The following is a 17,078-nucleotide window of genomic DNA, read 5'->3' as shown; positions in this document are numbered from 1 at the left end:
AGAGACCATTTTTTAAACACTCCAGGGAATACAGACTACTTAGAATTTGTCTGTATGCACCAGTCAGGAAATATGTAACACTGTTTCGTGGAAGCTATGCTCTGAAATCTGTAGATGATATTGGATTTCTTGTGGCCAGGAAACGGGTTGCCGGACCTACCCATGTGTCGCGCAATGTTGGACTCGTCCAAGGTCCCAGGTTCTCTACAATAATGGCGCACTTTTTGACAAGGGTGCTTAAAGCGCTGTGTGGATCTCCCTTGCGGATCCTTCTCCTATTCTTTGTTGTCCTTTTTCGAAGCTGCCAAGCTGTCTGTTTGCGTGTGCTGCGAGCGGAACGACGGAAGAGCGTGAGCGGGGAAACGGTGCTGATCACCGGGGCCAGCCGGGGAATTGGCCGGTGCCTTGCCTTGGAGTTTGCCAAACACGGAGCTAGCACGGTTGGTATATCCGGACATGGCTGTGTATGTATGTGTGTCTGTGACTTCAGTATGTAGGATCGTCTATTTTGGGTAAGGTGTCAAACTAGGATCACATGTTTAGCACAACAGTGGTACTAAATGTAGGTTGACCGATTCATTTATACTTTTTTCTAGGTCATTCAATGTTTGATAGCTTCTCCGCTAATTTGATAATAATTAATTTCTGCTACATTGTAATCAGACAGGGTATACTAAGCTTAGATAAAGAAGGTATATCCAAACCAGCAAGCGCATTGTATACCTTCACAGTCACACGTTTTAACGTATGCTTTACCATTAGATTTGTGAAATATATAATCATATTTTGCCTTCACTATATAGCAATGGTAAACGTAAATGATTTATCAGCACCAATTAAGATATAAGCAAACATAATTCCTAACCAATACCGTTAAATTGGACCCTCTCATCTTACGTACTTCATTTGCAAGCAGACCACATAACATTGTCTGGGTACTGAACGCCGGTAACCAAATCATGTTTGCCTAGCGCACTCTCCGGCCATCTATCGTGTTCCTGCGGTCAACCAGGCGGGGCAAGGCTTTGGCTACCCGGCCAGCTACTAGCAGTCACTCGGTACACATAGTAAATACCATTTTTACGGCCCACATAAAAGAGCGCCCGGGAGTCTCGGATTTTATTGATCTAGCCTCCTACATTGCTCTGACCTGTGGTTGACCTGTGGGAGCGTAAAAGAGCAGACAGACGTTGTACAAACACCAATCTGCAAAGGTGTCAAAACCCCCTTTTCGGTCCTCGTTACGGTCAATTCCCGTCCATACATATGCACATATTGTGTATTAGTAGTCCAAGCAGATGTTAGGAGTAAAAAAAATCGCACGGTTTCCTATAGCTCTTCGTTTCTATTACAAACTGACTCTCTAGACTATATAGTATAGGGATATGGTAAAATGAAGCACATGGGATTTCACCATCAATTCTCACTGTATTTCAACGTGTACATTAATCTGGGACATCGCCCGAATCAATCGATATTTCATTTCCTTCCTCCGCTATATTTCAACACTGTAAAATCGATACATTACGTCACTGTGCGTGCATATGGTATTGTGTGCTACGGATCAGCCCTACGGCATTACGGAAACCGGTACTGACTGCGTGTAACGTTAGCTTTTAGTGGGATAACTGTTCCATGAATCGAGACTATTCACTGCGAAATTCCATCACCGTTTCATGCATGTGTGTATCGTATACGAAACATGTACTGTAATTCCATTTAATATTTCGGCTGGTAATTTTAGCAGTTTGGGAAAAAGTGAGCAGTTAACTGCATTTAATCTAAACGTTCGGTACAGACATCGCTGTCCCGACTTTTAGTGATCAAACAATGGCTTTGATGAAATTTTAGCGGTTGAGTAGTGAACGTTAAAGTACATGAATTCTCTTACAGTTAAGAAATCAAAAATTACAGAATACGCACAGGCTAGGCACAGGCCCCTGGCCCGTTTTGACGTACTTATGATTCTACTGTTACACCGTGTTTCGTCTATTTGACGTACTTATGATTCTACTGTTACACCGTGTTTCGTCTATTTGACATACTTATGATTCTACTGTTACACCGTGTTTCGTCTATTTGACGTACTTATGATTCTACTGTTACACCGTGTTTCGTCTATTTGACGTTCCTATGATTCTACTGTTACACCGTGTTTCGTCTAGCGGCAAGTCGCGTCAGCGGAAGTGCTACTCCCCGCTCCATCTGTCGTCCAGACTCTGACTGCCAACATGCACTCTTTTTCTTTACCCTTAGGCTAGTCTGAGCCTGGTCAAAACACTGATTACATGTGATATCAGGCAACAGTATTCTCCAAGCAGAGGTGTAGGGTAGGAGTGTCCGGGAATTTTAACGTCTCTCTCCCTTCACCATAATGTGTGAGAGTGATCGTATTTAATAAAAGGCTTGAGGCATTCCGTTCTGTTGCAGAGGTGAAGTGAGAGCGACGTTAAAATTCCCGGACACTCCTAGCCTACCCTACTCGACCGAAGCTTGGAGAATAGGTAACAGTGCTTGCGAATACTCTCCAAGCAGAGGTCAAGTCCGCTTTTTTTCTGTAGTCGTTTTTGCCGGGCTTTAGTGTTTTGTTAGCCTCTACCAGGCCCCGCGGATCGCTGGGAAAATAGTAGAAATTGGCAAAATATTGTAAGAAGGGTGTCGGCTACAGAGAGGGGGCCCAATATGCAGTCCTAGCCTGAAAGTGAAACCCTGGCAAATATTCTCTCTATAGCCGGCGTAGTTAGTCTGGTAGAGACTAATGTTTTGTCCCGTTTTCAAGTTTATGTAGCCAAGCCAAAAACGCTTTGAAAAACCAGCCGAAGCCAAACCTCTGCTCGGAGAGTAGGTGGCGAAGGCAGTAGGAAGATAGTAGTCTCTACCAGACTAACTACGTCGGCTATAGGAAGAATTTGCCAGGGTTTCATTTGCAGGCCCTACGCGGGCAAAATGTGATCTTCACCGTGGACTGACTCTACTGGCTAATCATTCCTTTTTCTACTGAATTCTACAATCCATACACCCGTAGGAGGGCCTGGTGGAGGCTAGTTCGTAGTCTCTACCAGACTAGCTACGCCGGCTATAGGAAGAATATTTGCCGGGGTTTCATTTGCAGGCTCCTACGCGGTCGAACTGTGATCCTCACCGTGGACCGTGACTCTACTGGCTAATGATTCCCTTTTCTGCCGATTTCTACGATCCATACGCCCGTAGGAGGGCCTGTTGGAGGGAGCTAGGGAGAGGGGCACACACTGAAAACCTCCTTAAGAAAAGAAGCAAATGAGATTACCGTGTCCTTTTGTCGGAAACGTTTCATTTAAGAGCATTTGAGTTTGTTTACAATTCGAGGCACGTTTAGGGGCTTGTAAAGGGCATGCATGAACGTGATCTGATAAAGCCACAGACCTTCGCCTTTAATGTACTCAGCGCACATGAGTGTTTTTGTTGTGAAGGCATCAAAGGGTACCCTCGCTTGATAGACATGAAGGTCGCCTATATCTGTAGCAGACTGCAGGGCAAGGTCAATCCGCATGGCCCCCTGTGAGTCAGGGCCTCATACTGCTGTATGTACAATACATATGGGGAAAACAGAAAAGTTGCTGACTACCAAATCTTGTATTGAAAATCACCAAGTCATTGTTGTTGACGCCAATGTTTTCCTTAGTACAGTGTGTGTATGTGTGTGTTATGGTGTGTGTGTGCGTGTGCGTGCGTGTGTGTTTTTTGTGTGTGTGTGTGTGTGCGCGCGTGTGTGTGTGTGTGTGCGTGTGCGTGTGCGTGTGCGTGTGTTTGTTTGTGTGTGTGTGTGTGTGTTTATGTTCGTTTGTGTAGTACCATACTTTTGTGTCTGTAAGAGTATGTGCGGGTGCGTCTGTCTGTCTGTCTGTGTCAAGATTCTCCTCCTCTAATTCATAATTCAATTATGTTTGTTTTGTTTCCTCCCAGATTATTCTGTGGGGCCGGGACGAAGAAAAGTTGTCGTCGGTGAAAAAAGAAGTCGAAGAAAGCGGAAAGGCTCGGTGTCATTTCTACAGGTGTGACGTTGGAAATCGCGAACAGGTGTACAAAACTATTCAAAAGGTATGTCATGAAAGAATGCCCCCCACCCTCTATAAAGAACGTATACATAAGGCTCCGTGTGCTTTTAAGATTCTTACTCGCGTATAGAAGCAATTCAAAACGATAGATTGGCTCCCGATCTTTCCCCAACTTATTAAATCCTTCAGAGACCGGAAGAGGGTAGCTAGACACCAGCAACTGTAGGTGGACACCAGTGGAAATAGGGATAGACCAGAGGTAGGAAGAGGACGGTAGAGGTAGGGACCGACAACTATAGGCGGAGACCGGTAGAACTAGATATAGACCAGTAGAGGTAGCTAGGTAGAGGCTGGTAACGGTAAATAGAGACCAATAGAGATAGATAAAGAACGATGGAGATACATAGAGGCAAGTAGAGGTACGTAGAGACGGTAGCGGTAGTTAAAGGCTGGTAGAAGTAAGTACTACTGAGGCCGGTAGAGGTAGGTGGAGACCAGCATATGTATCGAATGGGACTCATAGTAGAAAGCACAAACATGTAAATACGGTCTGTTTTACTGGTTGTTTTCCAGGTGCAGGAGGATGTTGGTGCGATCACGATTCTGGTGAACAACGCGGGCGTCGTGCACGGCGGAACACTGCTGGAAACCAAGGACGACAACATCGAGGACACTTTTCGTGTCAACACCTTGTCCCATTTCTGGGTATGCTTTACAAATAGCCTGATACATGTACACCGAATCTTTCTATAATCTGTAGGTTACAAATATGAAATTCTTTTTGATAAGCACTTCTATGATGTAACTTTATGAAGATAGACGTCATGAGTCGATGAGCAGCGGGTCAAAAGTTGCAAAAAAGTTTCTGGCGTCCCCGTCTCTTATAAGCGAGTATTTCACTGGACTGCAGCACGTAAGCGGCCTCGCTGCATCCTGGATTTGTGTTACCCTTGATTTTGAAAAAGCAATGATATTCAAAATTTACAAGTATGACTAAAACGCCAATAAAACACACAAAGCATAAAAAGATTCGTTTTTATCGATGACATTTCTATAGCGGGCGCTCTGTCGAATCGCTCGGTCGAACAGCGAGTTCACCAACGTTCCGCAGTGAGATACGCGGTTGAATGTTAAAGGGATGATTGTAAAGTGATGGTGCAATCTGGATTCTAATTTCCCGGCGGAATAAAATAATGAAGCCTGAGTGTAACGCCATTTAGTCTGTTAGTCTGTCAAGCTTGTATTTCTGGTGGTATTACTGATGTTGCACCTAGTACTAGTATATATCCTTAAATAGCCCGTTTTCAAACATCACGGATATATGTTACCCCGCGGATTTAGGTGAAGTACCGTTACTGATGATGATTTTTATATTCCCCTCCACAGGAGGGAATATACTGTTTTTGCTTGCCTGTTCATCTTTCTTTCTTCTTCTTCTCCATCTGCCAAAAAACAAGTAGATGTGGGGTGGTAGCTCTACTAATGGTATTGCAGAAAGTTATATGTACCTTATGTTACATGGTACGGATGTTATATTTGACATGTAGGTACCTTTACAAAAGGTGAATACACCTGACAATGAATTATGCTAATGAGGACCTCATTTGCATGATTTATGCATAAAATTGTATTTCCCTTAAGGTAAAAGCTGTGGATGTTATATTTGAGGTATAGGTGCCTTTAGGAAAGGTGAACACACCTGGCCATATATCATGCTAATGAGGACCTCCTTTCCATAACTCATGCAGAAACTTCATAATTCCCTTACAGTAAATGCTAAGGATGTCATATTTGAGGTGTAGGTAATGGGAGGGGAATATCCTGCGTTTTCTCGAAAATGTTGCCTTTCTAGTTTTAAATTCATTGGTTTTCTCGTCATTGTGTTCCAGACTACGAAATCTGTTCTTCCGTCCATGCTGGCTAACGGTCGCGGCCACGTGGTTGGCATAGCCTCGACACTGGGCCTGTTCCCGCTACCTGGGGTTTCAGACTACGTCGCGTCCAAGTTCTCCGTGGTCGGGTTCTATGAGTCGCTGGCGGCGGAGCTGAGAGAACAAGGCCACCGTGACGTCAGCGTGACGTGCATGTGCCCCGGACACACCACTACTGACATGTTTAAGGACCTCACAACACAGTATGGATATGTCTTCTTTATTTCATTAAGCTATGCACCGGTGCAATGGCCTAGTGGGTAGAGTGTTCGTCTTGCACACAGTAGGTCGTGAGTTCGATCCCCGACCCTTTCGGTCATACCAAAGACTTTAAAAATGGTACATACTGCTTTCTCTGCTTAGCACTCTGCATTTGGGAAAGAGTATGGAAGTTAAACACACACCACTACCAGTGGACTAGCCCCCTGCTGTATACGATTGCACAAAGTTGTGTGGCTCAAGGGCTACTGAAACGGAGATGGACGCCGCCCTATGCACCATCGGTGCGGGAAGGAACTTTGACTTACACCGCGTTATTTACATGAATGTATTATAAAAGACTTTATATCTCAGAGACAGCTCTTTCTATTATCAAAACTTGCATACAACCTAATACCATTTGCTATATTTACAACCGGAACCTGAAAGCCTCTCTGGTTATGTGTTACTGACGCTAACCATGTTTTTTTTTTTCTCTTAAACAGGCCATTTTCACTGACGCCGCAGCAAGTCGCTGAGCAGACAATAGAAGCTGTAAAAACGAACCAACGTCGGGTTATTCTTCCACGTGTCATGCATCTAACATGGATAATCAATAGGTTAGTGCTTGATGCTCATACTACATTCGACTTGAATTTATATTCCTGTTGTCCTGTACTGTTGTCTTCCTCTATTTCTCTCTCCTGTCGTAATCGTTTTCTCATTTTCTCGTTCTGTGTGTGCGTATGTATGTGTATGTGTGTATTTATGTATGTGTGTGTGTGTGTGCAAGTGTGTGTGTGTGTGTGTACGTGAGCGTCTGTGTATCCGTGTGTGCGTGTGTGTGAGTCAGTGTGTGTCCGATTCAGATTGTGTGCGTGTGTGTGGAATGTGTATGTGTGTGTGTGTGTGTCTGATTCAGAGTGTGAGCGTGTGTATGTGTGTCTGTGTGTGTCTGTATTTGTTTACGCATGTTTCTGTGCGAGTGTACTGAACTTTCTGTGGCCAAAACTATACAATACATTTTACATTTACAGCTGGTTGCCGGGATCGTGGATGCGAAACGTGCTGTACGTTACCGGAGCGATGAAAGACATGGAGAACTTCTGTGCAAAACGATAACACGTTCGGTAGATAATGTGGCTCTACTATCTGACATGCTCTACACGTGATGTAGCTGACTCAGAAAAATACAGGTGGAAACACCTGGTCCTAGACCACAGCTCCGAAAAATTTGCTGCCGTTACAACCCCTTATTTAGAAGTAGGAACTGCGGGGATACAAGTTTACATATATGTAGTCATGTTTGGGACCGCATGCATCATTCCCACTGCAGCGCCACCTAGCATGCATTATTCCCACTGCAGCGCCACCTAGCAGAGACAAGTAGATAGACAGAACCAGTAGTTATTTCCCGGGGGAAGGCAACAGAACCAGAAAAAGACTACCAAAGTGCTGGCAGGTAAACAAACAAACAAGCAAACAAACATCCCTTGGTAGACTTTTGTTAGTCGAAGGCATTTGGAGGCAGGATGTAACTTGTGAAGAACATCCGGACACACGATGATGTCATAGATGCCAAACAATTTCGTACAGTGAAATGGTGCCATCTATCGACTTACATGTGTAGTACAAGTGTTTCATCTTTTCTTATTGAGTTCCATTAGTTAACCATATCTATTGTACGTAACACTCATCAGAATAGAATAAATATCACATCAACTGCAATGTGACGCTGGTCTTGCCTTGTTCGTGAGAGCGCGCCTTAGTTATGTATATGTATCAAAAGTATATTTAAATCTATATGTAAATATAAATGTATATATGTAGAGATAGAGAGATAGATAAATAGATAGATAAAAATGGATGGATGGATGGATGGATAGATAGATACATAGATATATAAATATAGATAGATAAATATACTATTTAGATAGATAAATATAGATAGATAGATAGATGGATGGATGGATGGATGGATAGATAGATAGATAGATAGATAGATAGATAGATAGATGGGTAGATAGATAGATAGATAGATAGATAGATACATAGATAGATACATAGATAGATACATACTATTAGATAGATATAGATAGATATAGATAAATATAGATGGATAGATAAATTCAAATAGATAAATATAGATAGATTGATAGAAAGATAGATAGATTCGATCTTCCAGAGTACATCATGACACACGTACTGTTGATTACGTTTGTGTCCTTGTCGTCAACGCCATATTTTCTTGAAAACCGTTTAAATACATATAAGTGTGTAGCATACATACTAGTATACGCGCATCAAATTACATTTCAGACATGCTGTTCATAGGACCAGGAGAAAAATGTGAAATAAAAACGTTTTCCGAATATTTTGAGTTTTCATTGGTCTTGTATATCCCAGTTATCTGGTCTTATCTGGGTACAGCGCAAAGTGTGTAAGGCTGAGGCGACAGCGTAATGCCAAATACGCCGTCTGTGGACGGTGTAGAAGCGCCCTCTGGCAACACCAAGGAGAACTGCTGCATTATGGCCGTGAAGAACAGAAACAGTTCCATCTTGGCCAGACGCTCACCCAAGCACATTCGGCGACCTGGAATAAAACACAACAACTGTCATCTTTCTATCGTATGCATGTATATTCTATATGCATAAGATATGATATTTATTATGTGTTTACATAAGATATACTCGTCTGGAACCACGCAAACGAAGTACAACAGTCTAAATATAATAAGCATTACACAATACGATATGATATGATATGATAGGATAGGATACGATACGATACGATACAAAGGTACAAAAATATGATTCCTATGGAAACTCACCAGCTGAAAAGGGCAGGAAGGATTCCGGATTCTTGATTAGCTTCCCTTCCGGGTCCAGGTGCCTGCCGGGATCGAAACGTTCCGGATCCGGCCAGAACTCCGGATCCATGTGCGCTGACCACAGGTTTGGTATTACCTAGGATAAAATAGCAGAACGACATGGAGTAACTATAAACACCTTTGAACGGTATAGATCTCATATCTGTCACAACCTGTTTTGAACCTTGATCGATAAAGGTTTGCGGTATTTTTCTCAACATTCCTCAATGTGTACATTTAAATTTGAAATTGACACGACAATCGTACAGGGACTTTTGTAAGTTCCTCTATAACTACTACGTAGTATCGGATTGTCTAAGTAAGGTAATGGTAAAGCAGTCATCTTCAACTAAGCATGAGGTGAAGCATGATGCTTTTTCAAGTAGCTAGTGGTAGTGCAATGCCGCTTCGCTACGGCTCGCGTTTTTTGGCCAAGCACACAGGGTCACCGCACTTCTCGAGAAGTGTGTTGGGTTCTTTTAAATGCAGAGGTTTGACGCTTGAGGCTTATGCCTGAAGTTCCCTCATACACGGGGCCGCCGGCTTTACGTCACCATCCGAAATGACGAACGCAGTCAACATGTCCGAGCTGGATCCGACATTAGGATCGAACTCGGGCCCAACGGATCCACGGAATATGCTCCAGGTGATCCGAAGCGGCGTCTACTCCAAGAATATAATCATGAATCTATCAATAATAGCCGTGAAACCATACCATCGGGAGATCCATGGTACCTCTACGGTGCTAGGAGTGATGCCCACCCGCCCAGGCAGTTTAGCCCGCTCGGTGGTCGGTTTACGGGCTTAGCTTTAATTAGCTCGCCGCTTACGGTCGCGGCGAAACTCTCTATGTCAGCTAGGAAGACAGGCTGATAGAAACTGGTCAATATAGCAGACTGGGTCCGGTAAAACACACCTAAGCCGACCTGTAGAGACTGGGACCAGCAGGCTAATCAATATCACAAGTGTTATACCTGTGTTCCGGCGGGGATATGGTACCCCCGGAAGGCGGTGTCCACAGGGGCTGCGTGCGGGAGGCTGAGCGGCGTGATGTTCCGGAGCCTCTGGGTCTCCATCAGTACCGCCTCCGTGTAGGGCAGTCGGGACCGCTGGGCTAGTGTGGGCGGGTGTCCGCTCTTCCCCACAACGCCGTCCAGCTCTTCTTGAACCTGATTAATGAAGGGAGGACAGTAATCGAGTGACTGTCTTTGTCTTTCTATAATCTTGATTTTCACACGAAATAAGGATAGAATAATCTTCTGCTTTTCCCTGTTTATGTTTTACTGCTTTTAGGACGAAAGACCCGGTCGGGGACTGCATACACTATTGACTTTTGTAAAGTTTAAATGATGTGTAGAATATGACAGTAATTCTATGACGTTTAAGTCCAAATTTACTGTATAAAACATTTGTTATGGTATCTAAGCGTCATAGGTCATAGATTTTTTCACAAGAAAATGTCTACATAATACCAAAAGATGAAAAACTTTCTCCTTGTAATGTTATATCAACTTACCCGTTGCTGTATATGTGGGTTCACGATCATGTACAGCATTGCCCAACGTAACGTCGTGGTCGTGGTCTCCGTTCCCGCCAAAAACAGGTTCAACACGATGTACATGACGTTTTCCTCGGTCAGCCCCTCCACCCTGCCGTGACCTTTAACCTCCAACAGACACATGTCCAAGAAGTCTTGCGGGTTGTCCGGGTCAAGACGCTGGCGATGTTCCTCTATCTGCTCCCAGATGAAGTCTTCGACCTTCTTGATGTCGGCTAGCACCTCCTTGCAAGCCTTGTTCACTTGAAAGACGGAAGCACAAAACAGATGTACACAAAAGACACAAGAACCGGAAGATACAAGAACCACTGTAGTGCCAAAATAAGCCGCGCGTAGCCGTGCCTAGCATTCAAATACCAATGTGAACGACACCGTCCTCACAAACACACACCGACAATTGTAACTACATTTCACGGAGTTTATGTTTGTTTATATTTATGTACATTAAAAAACTCGATTAGTGAAACAACATGTATACTAATCCTCCTCGAGTCATTTACATCATACGAAAAAACGCAATACAATTGTATTACTTAATAACTACAAATACATTAAATAACAATTAACTAAATGACAATTATTTAACAATAACTAAAACCTATAGCTACTTACCCATAGATACAATTATGAAAGCTAACATAAAAACTAAAATAAATTAAGTGAAGTAGAGAGGTCAGAGGTACTTATTTACACCATATGTATTTACCACCATATGTCAAGACGCATATTCCATCGCTTGATATTTTCTTTAGATATGCGTGCGTTTTCAGATGTCATGTGAGAAGGTGGGGTGTTTGGAAGCTCCTATAAACAGAGTTAATGACAACTAGAGTTAAGTATTTGTGCTACATATACTTCAGGTTTGCTATGTTAGTTTAGCGATAACGGGGTCTTTTCATAAATATGAATTGGTATTGAATTTTTCATTTCATTTGAGTTGAATGTGTGATAGTTGTGTGCCGATTTGTTAAAAATAGAGAGAACGCTAGCGACCCCAAAAACAGCCCTCCCAATAAAATGGTATGGCGACCCTGTGACGTCACAATTCATGATGGCGGCCATCACACATGCCAACAGATCTAACTAAGGTTTTGCTACGCAAACCTGTAAAAATACGCCGACTTACATCCGGGAACGAACCGGAGGACCGGGAAGACGTTAAACGCCTGCGCAGTGCTGACCCTGGTCGAACCCTGCGTCACGCCCTCGCGAAGGGCTCGGAAAGTCTCGTCATCGTAACCGAACTGCTGCCCGAAGACTAGCGCACAGACGACGTTAGAAACTGCGTTGTTCAAATCGTTTAGCACGTTAAAGGGCTGTGAGTCTTTCGCGGAAATCTGTGAAAAAATAAAAAAGACCATTACGTTGATGAAGGTTAGACATCCAAGTAATAAAATACACCAATAATAGTTACTCAAGCAACTACATAGAATTTTCATCATCAACAGACGTTTCAGACAGCATCCGCTGTCTTTCGTCAGTGACTAAGGATAGAACTTTCCAGCGGATGCTGTCTGAAACGTCTGTTTTAAAATTCTATCCAGTTGCTTGAGTAACTATGTTTGGTGTAAAAGCAATGTATTAACGTAGTTGTCAATATGTTCATCTTAATGTGAATCAAAATCTAACAGTCACCGCTTTCAATTCAAGATCAACTACATAAAACTACAGTATAGTAAAAATTCAAAAAGCTTCAGATACGAAAGTGGGCATATATCTGTCGAATAATCAACATATTATAGAAAATTACATGTATTTACATGTAGGTTCCAAATACGGGGTTAGATCTCGGCGATGGTTGCTCTTTATATATCAGACGACTATTTTAGATAAATAAAAAATAAATCTTTGCACATATGAATATTCAAGAATCACCAGAAGTCCAGGATACTATTTGCCGTCATCTCAACTATAAAATAATAATTATATTCATAACCAAAATATGCAATAATATCTCCTTATCATTCTGGGTTGTAATGATATGTATGTTGTATCAGAATAATACTAAAAAAACATGATAATATCAAGAGAATATCCTACAAAGTAAAGCCCCTCTCTCACAGGACTCGCGGCACGCTGGTGGCGTCGCTGTGTCCTAAACTGCATTTGTGTTACCCTTGACTTTATAATGGAAATATCATTCAAAACATACCAAATAGACAACAAAACAAACAGAGCTTAAAAATATTCGTTTTCTGCCGATGAAATTCGTTGAGTGATTTGTTGTGCTGGGGGGGGGGGGGGTCCAGTGATAGGGGGGGGGTTAAGGTCAACTGACTACTGACCTTACGGCAGAGTTTGCTGGCCTCTTGTCTGATGATGTCCTCTGCACTTCCCGTTCCTTCCTTCATGCCCAGTGTCTTCAGCACGCTACTGGCAAACCTCCGTCTCTCCTTGTAGGCCTGACCCCACTTCGCAAAGACGACATCTATCAGTGTGAAAAAAATCTAATTCAAAGGCCACGAACCGGTTATCACACTTGCCACTCTAAGATAATACATGGTATTCATCTAAGAAAGAGGCTGTCAAGTCACCTACCTGAGTGTTTAAGTCCACGGAAAAACTTGTATAAGCTAGTTCGGAGTTGCTACTACGCATGTACAGTGTCAAAGGTGAAGCCCCCCGGCTTGAAAACAGTGCTCGTCTCGACATTGTCTTGATTTGCATAACAACGCCCCGCCGGGTTTTGTTCACGTCTGGGGGGCCTTCACCTTTGACACTGCACATGCGTAGTAACAACTCCGAACTAGCTTATTGGCAGGGGTGTCCGACCTCTGAAGTGTCAATCTAGAGCATAATTTCGACATTCCATACGGCAGAAACCATACGTATTCAGCCATGTTTGCAAAAACTGACCTTTGACCTCTCTTCACCACCTGATAATCACCTCAAAACACCAAACTTCTACACTGGCCTACAGACACCACAAACATGGCTAAAAGTCTGATTATTTCAACACAATAAGAAGGTAGAAACCCTTACCTGTAACATCCGGTGGCAAATATACAGATGTAACCGGCTCCTTACTGGGCGCCCAGTACGGAACCCGTGGAGAAAATGGCGCCGATACTCGGCCTCCAGTACGGAAGGAAGTTCCGTACAAGAATTCCAGTACGGAACGGCTTTATTCCAGTACCGAAGCTTCGTCAGCACTGGACGTCCAGAACTGAATTTGTTTCGGTACTCGGGTTCCAGAGCTGAACTGCTCTCGATCGGTACTCGGGTTCCAGTACGGATTTGCGTTCCGGCTAGGTCAAAAGTCTTTCGGTACTGGTTACCCAGTGCGGAGGTCATTCAGCACTGGAGAACCGAGTGCCGATTTACGGATGTAACGGGTTCCGTACTGGATTTACCAGTAAATAGTGACTCTTCAGTACTGGAAGCCGAGACCTCAAATTATTTCGGAACTGGGCGTCCTGTACTCACGTTCTATTAGTACTGGGATGATCCATTGTTTGGACCGAAGGCTAATTGCAGACAATCAAGTACAATTGGATATACATGGGAATCGAAAAAGTTATCTAGTCTACTGTGAAAGTTCTAAGTTTACTACGGTTGACTATGGTTCAGGGTATGCTTGTAACGTTACATACTAACGTTTAGGTAGTACTGTTTTGTTCCTTGGTTATGGACATAGATTTTGGTAGGTAATAAAAAGTACATTATTATTTCAGTGTACGTTTTCTTTTATTCTATTTTTTTCTTCATTCAAACGTTTTCCAAACAATAGCTTTGAAGTAGGAAAAAAAACATCGAAGAGATGCAGCCCTGAAAATAACGTTAGACGCTGGTTAAAGTCTCAGCACTCGGTTTCCCGTCCTGCCGAAAGGAGTGTTCCCAGTACTGAAGCTGCCCAGTACAGGAAGTCCAGTACTGAGAAAGTCTCAGTACTGGAGCTCCTGTTCTGACGACCACTTCCGTACTGGTTGTCCAGTACTGACAAAGGAGGCAGTTACATTTGTATATTTGCCATCCTGTGATATACCGTCTCGTGCGCTTAAGCCCCCGTCACAAATAAGAAACTCAGCTCGGCCGGCGTGTTGGCGAGCTTTGAATGTGCATTTTTGGCCGAAGTACGGACGACGTCCTGTCGACTACGCGGGCTTCGGGCGATTTTTAGAAATAAGAGTTGATCCAAATATTGACCTTTTACCAGGTTAGTCGATACTGACTTCGTCCATGTCCAAGAGATGGTACCGTCTTATGGGGAATTTTTAGTTTTTAGTGTTCGACGGACGTACCCGAGAATTTAATTGGAAAATACGGTCGACGCTCGGGCGATTTTGAAATTCTGCGAGCTTCGGGCGATCTACAAAGTCGGCCGACGCTCGCATGAATTGTGACGCCGGCTTAAAAGCCACATTGGCTTCTTGGTCTCTATAACAAGTGGGTGCTGACCCTGACCCAGTGTAGATATCAGTGCTACAACTGCTTAGTCAAAAGTTACCTTTTCCACATCCAGATATGGCGTTCGGTAGGTACAGATCTGGCCTGCTTGAAAACACGTCCCGACAATCTACCAGCGCCTCCTTGATAACCCTGTACCCGTTAAGAACCACCGCTCTGTCCATCCCCATCCTGATGCTGAAAGGTAACGTAAGTAGTAGGATATTTGGAGTTTCTTTTTACACAACCAGGAATCTCACCTGCTGACGTTTCTGTGCCTGTCAGACACCTTCTTCAGAGCTTTTGACGGGATTACTGCTTCTCGCCGCTATGAGTAGCCGATGTAGGTGGCGCTTTTGCGGCGAGAACACAATCCCAAACGTGGCTAAGCTTGTATCCCCCCTCGTCCCGGTTCATCACTGGTGTTGACTTCCTGATCCGTACCGTCTAGCGGTGAGAAACAGTACTCTAGTCAGAAGCTCTGACAGACACCGAAATGTCAGCAGGTTGTGTTAAAAGCAACTCCAAATATCCTATGTTCTACCAACCTGGTGAAATCATTTTCGGAACGTTAGTAGTATTTCGCCAATGGCGATTTACATGGTTAAGGACCCAAAAGTGAGAAGGTTTGACGCCTCAAAATGTATATCAGGGTTCACAAAGAAATTACAAGAATCGAATATGTTTGACTTTAGGAAACAATCTATAAAATATGTTAAAATGAGCTAAAGTTTGTATAAGCTCATTCACAGTTCCAACTACGCATGTGCAGTGAAGGCCCCTGGCTTGTAAACAGTTCTTGTCTCAACATTGTCTAGATTTGCAAAACAATGGCCTTGAAGACGGAACTGCGAATAGGCTTATGCTCGACTGTTCTAAAATCTGACATATTCTTCTACAATTCGCCACAGTTTTCGCCTCGCTGACGTGCACAGAAGAATCTCTACAGCTTTGTACAGTTACGAGACGAGCTACTTTATACCCGAACTACTATTGACCATAGGAGTCGCGGATAGATACTGTGTTCTGCTACCTGTACACGTCACCGTACTTTCCCCTCCATTCCGTCAACTTCAGGTGTGGGCTCGTACCCAGGCATAGGAGGTGACCAATCAGCGGCAAGCCGCCCGCCGGGGAGGGCGGGAAATCCCGCAGACGATTCATAAGCAGATGTGCCAACAAGAATGCCACGCAGAAAACAAGAAATACGTGTAAATTGAAAGGGAAAAGCCCGAGGATCCAAGTGTTGAACGCCATGTTGTGATGGCAACACGGAAGTGGATACTCGAAGAGCTGGAGAGGTCAAAGGTCAAACCTATCAGCATAACGCTCACCTGATAATCAGATAGTGTCGACGTATGCGATTTTACCCTACTAAATATACAAGGCCCGGCGTTATTGTAGGTGACGTATAACGTACTTCTTCGCTTCTGTTTGTGTTGTTGTTTGTTGACTATCATTAACCTATTCGCAAAGTTATCAAAAAGGTAGGTAAAGGTAAATGTGGTCCCTAAGGGGCAGTGTGTTGTTATTATTGTGTCTAGGGCGCGGTATTGGAAAGCGGACCCCAACCCTCTCCTTCCATTACCTTTTACCTCCCCAACCGAAGTCAGGTACCCATTTCCACACCTGAGTGGGGTTAGGAAAGTGTGTAAAGTGCCTTTCCCAAGAGCGCAACATCGGAAGCATGTCATAGGATTCGAACCCAGGATCGCTGGGTTCTTGGCCAAACTCCGAACCGTTACGCCAACACCACGCAAAAGTTATTAATTAATGTTGAATATATGTAGAAACTGTGCATTCCCCGAAGTCAGTCCGTTTTCTTAGTGCTTTGATTACGTCATGCTTCTTTTTTTCTAATAATAGCTTTCTTCTTACACAATGATTCGCTCAATGTATCATCCGGAATCACTGCCGTTTGCAGTTTAATCTCAACCATTACTTAGCCTCCGTTGTAGGCTTCCCCATGGCGCTTTTTCAACTTATCGATTTTTTGGCTGGGGGGCCGTATCTGCTTGGGGACCGTATCTGCTTGGAATCCTGTAACCGTCGTATGAATCAGGCCCCGATAAGTTGAAAAATCGCAGTGGGGAAGCCTA

At 43.6% G+C, this 17,078-nt stretch overlaps 2 protein-coding genes across 3 annotated transcripts; one reads left to right on the top strand and one right to left on the bottom strand.

The window, feature by feature from the left end:
• The first annotated feature begins 116 nt into the window (after positions 1-116).
• Positions 117-7,891, top strand: LOC136438010 (short-chain dehydrogenase/reductase 3-like). The gene is made up of 6 exons (XM_066432635.1): positions 117-440; positions 3,943-4,077; positions 4,608-4,739; positions 5,924-6,168; positions 6,670-6,783; positions 7,201-7,891. Exons 1-6 carry the CDS (start codon positions 213-215, stop codon positions 7,283-7,285), a joined length of 939 nt encoding a protein of 312 aa, XP_066288732.1. The 5' UTR covers positions 117-212; the 3' UTR covers positions 7,286-7,891.
• Positions 7,892-8,260: 369 nt separating this feature from the next.
• LOC136438009 (cytochrome P450 2U1-like) lies at positions 8,261-16,268 on the bottom strand. Of its 2 annotated transcripts, XM_066432632.1 has the most exons (8): positions 16,013-16,268; positions 15,041-15,177; positions 12,879-13,021; positions 11,720-11,930; positions 10,552-10,835; positions 10,010-10,204; positions 8,997-9,132; positions 8,261-8,758 (listed from the first exon to the last, which is right to left on the bottom strand). In XM_066432632.1, exons 1-8 carry the CDS (start codon positions 16,234-16,236, stop codon positions 8,580-8,582), a joined length of 1,509 nt encoding a protein of 502 aa, XP_066288729.1. In that variant the 5' UTR covers positions 16,237-16,268; the 3' UTR covers positions 8,261-8,579. The 2 variants fall into 2 exon arrangements, with proteins under 2 accessions (XP_066288729.1, XP_066288730.1); XM_066432633.1 differs by lacking the exons at positions 15,041-15,177; positions 16,013-16,268 and adding an exon at positions 13,132-13,573.
• Positions 16,269-17,078: the final 810 nt, after the last annotated feature.

The sequence above is a fragment of the Branchiostoma lanceolatum genome, chromosome 7 (assembly GCF_035083965.1).
Source record: "Branchiostoma lanceolatum isolate klBraLanc5 chromosome 7, klBraLanc5.hap2, whole genome shotgun sequence".
Taxonomy (NCBI): domain Eukaryota; kingdom Metazoa; phylum Chordata; class Leptocardii; order Amphioxiformes; family Branchiostomatidae; genus Branchiostoma; species Branchiostoma lanceolatum.
Note: the sequence above shows the minus strand (reverse complement) of the source record. Positions and strands in the feature narration are given on the sequence as shown.

Excerpts from the sequence above, each read along its gene's own strand:
- LOC136438010 (XM_066432635.1), top strand. The coding sequence starts at position 213 with ATGGCGCACTTTTTGACAAGGGTGCTTAAAGCGCTGTGTGGATCTCCC. Across the intron at positions 4,078-4,607 it reads TGTACAAAACTATTCAAAAG|GTGCAGGAGGATGTTGGTGC; the intron begins GTATGTCATGAA and ends GTTGTTTTCCAG. Across the intron at positions 6,169-6,669 it reads TTTAAGGACCTCACAACACA|GCCATTTTCACTGACGCCGC; the intron begins GTATGGATATGT and ends TCTCTTAAACAG.
- LOC136438009 (XM_066432632.1), bottom strand. The coding sequence starts at position 16,236 with ATGGCGTTCAACACTTGGATCCTCGGGCTTTTCCCTTTCAATTTACAC. Across the intron at positions 13,022-15,040 it reads CATATCTGGATGTGGAAAAG|ATGTCGTCTTTGCGAAGTGG; the intron begins GTAACTTTTGAC and ends TCACACTGATAG. Across the intron at positions 8,759-8,996 it reads CTTCCTGCCCTTTTCAGCTG|GTCGCCGAATGTGCTTGGGT; the intron begins GTGAGTTTCCAT and ends GTTTTATTCCAG.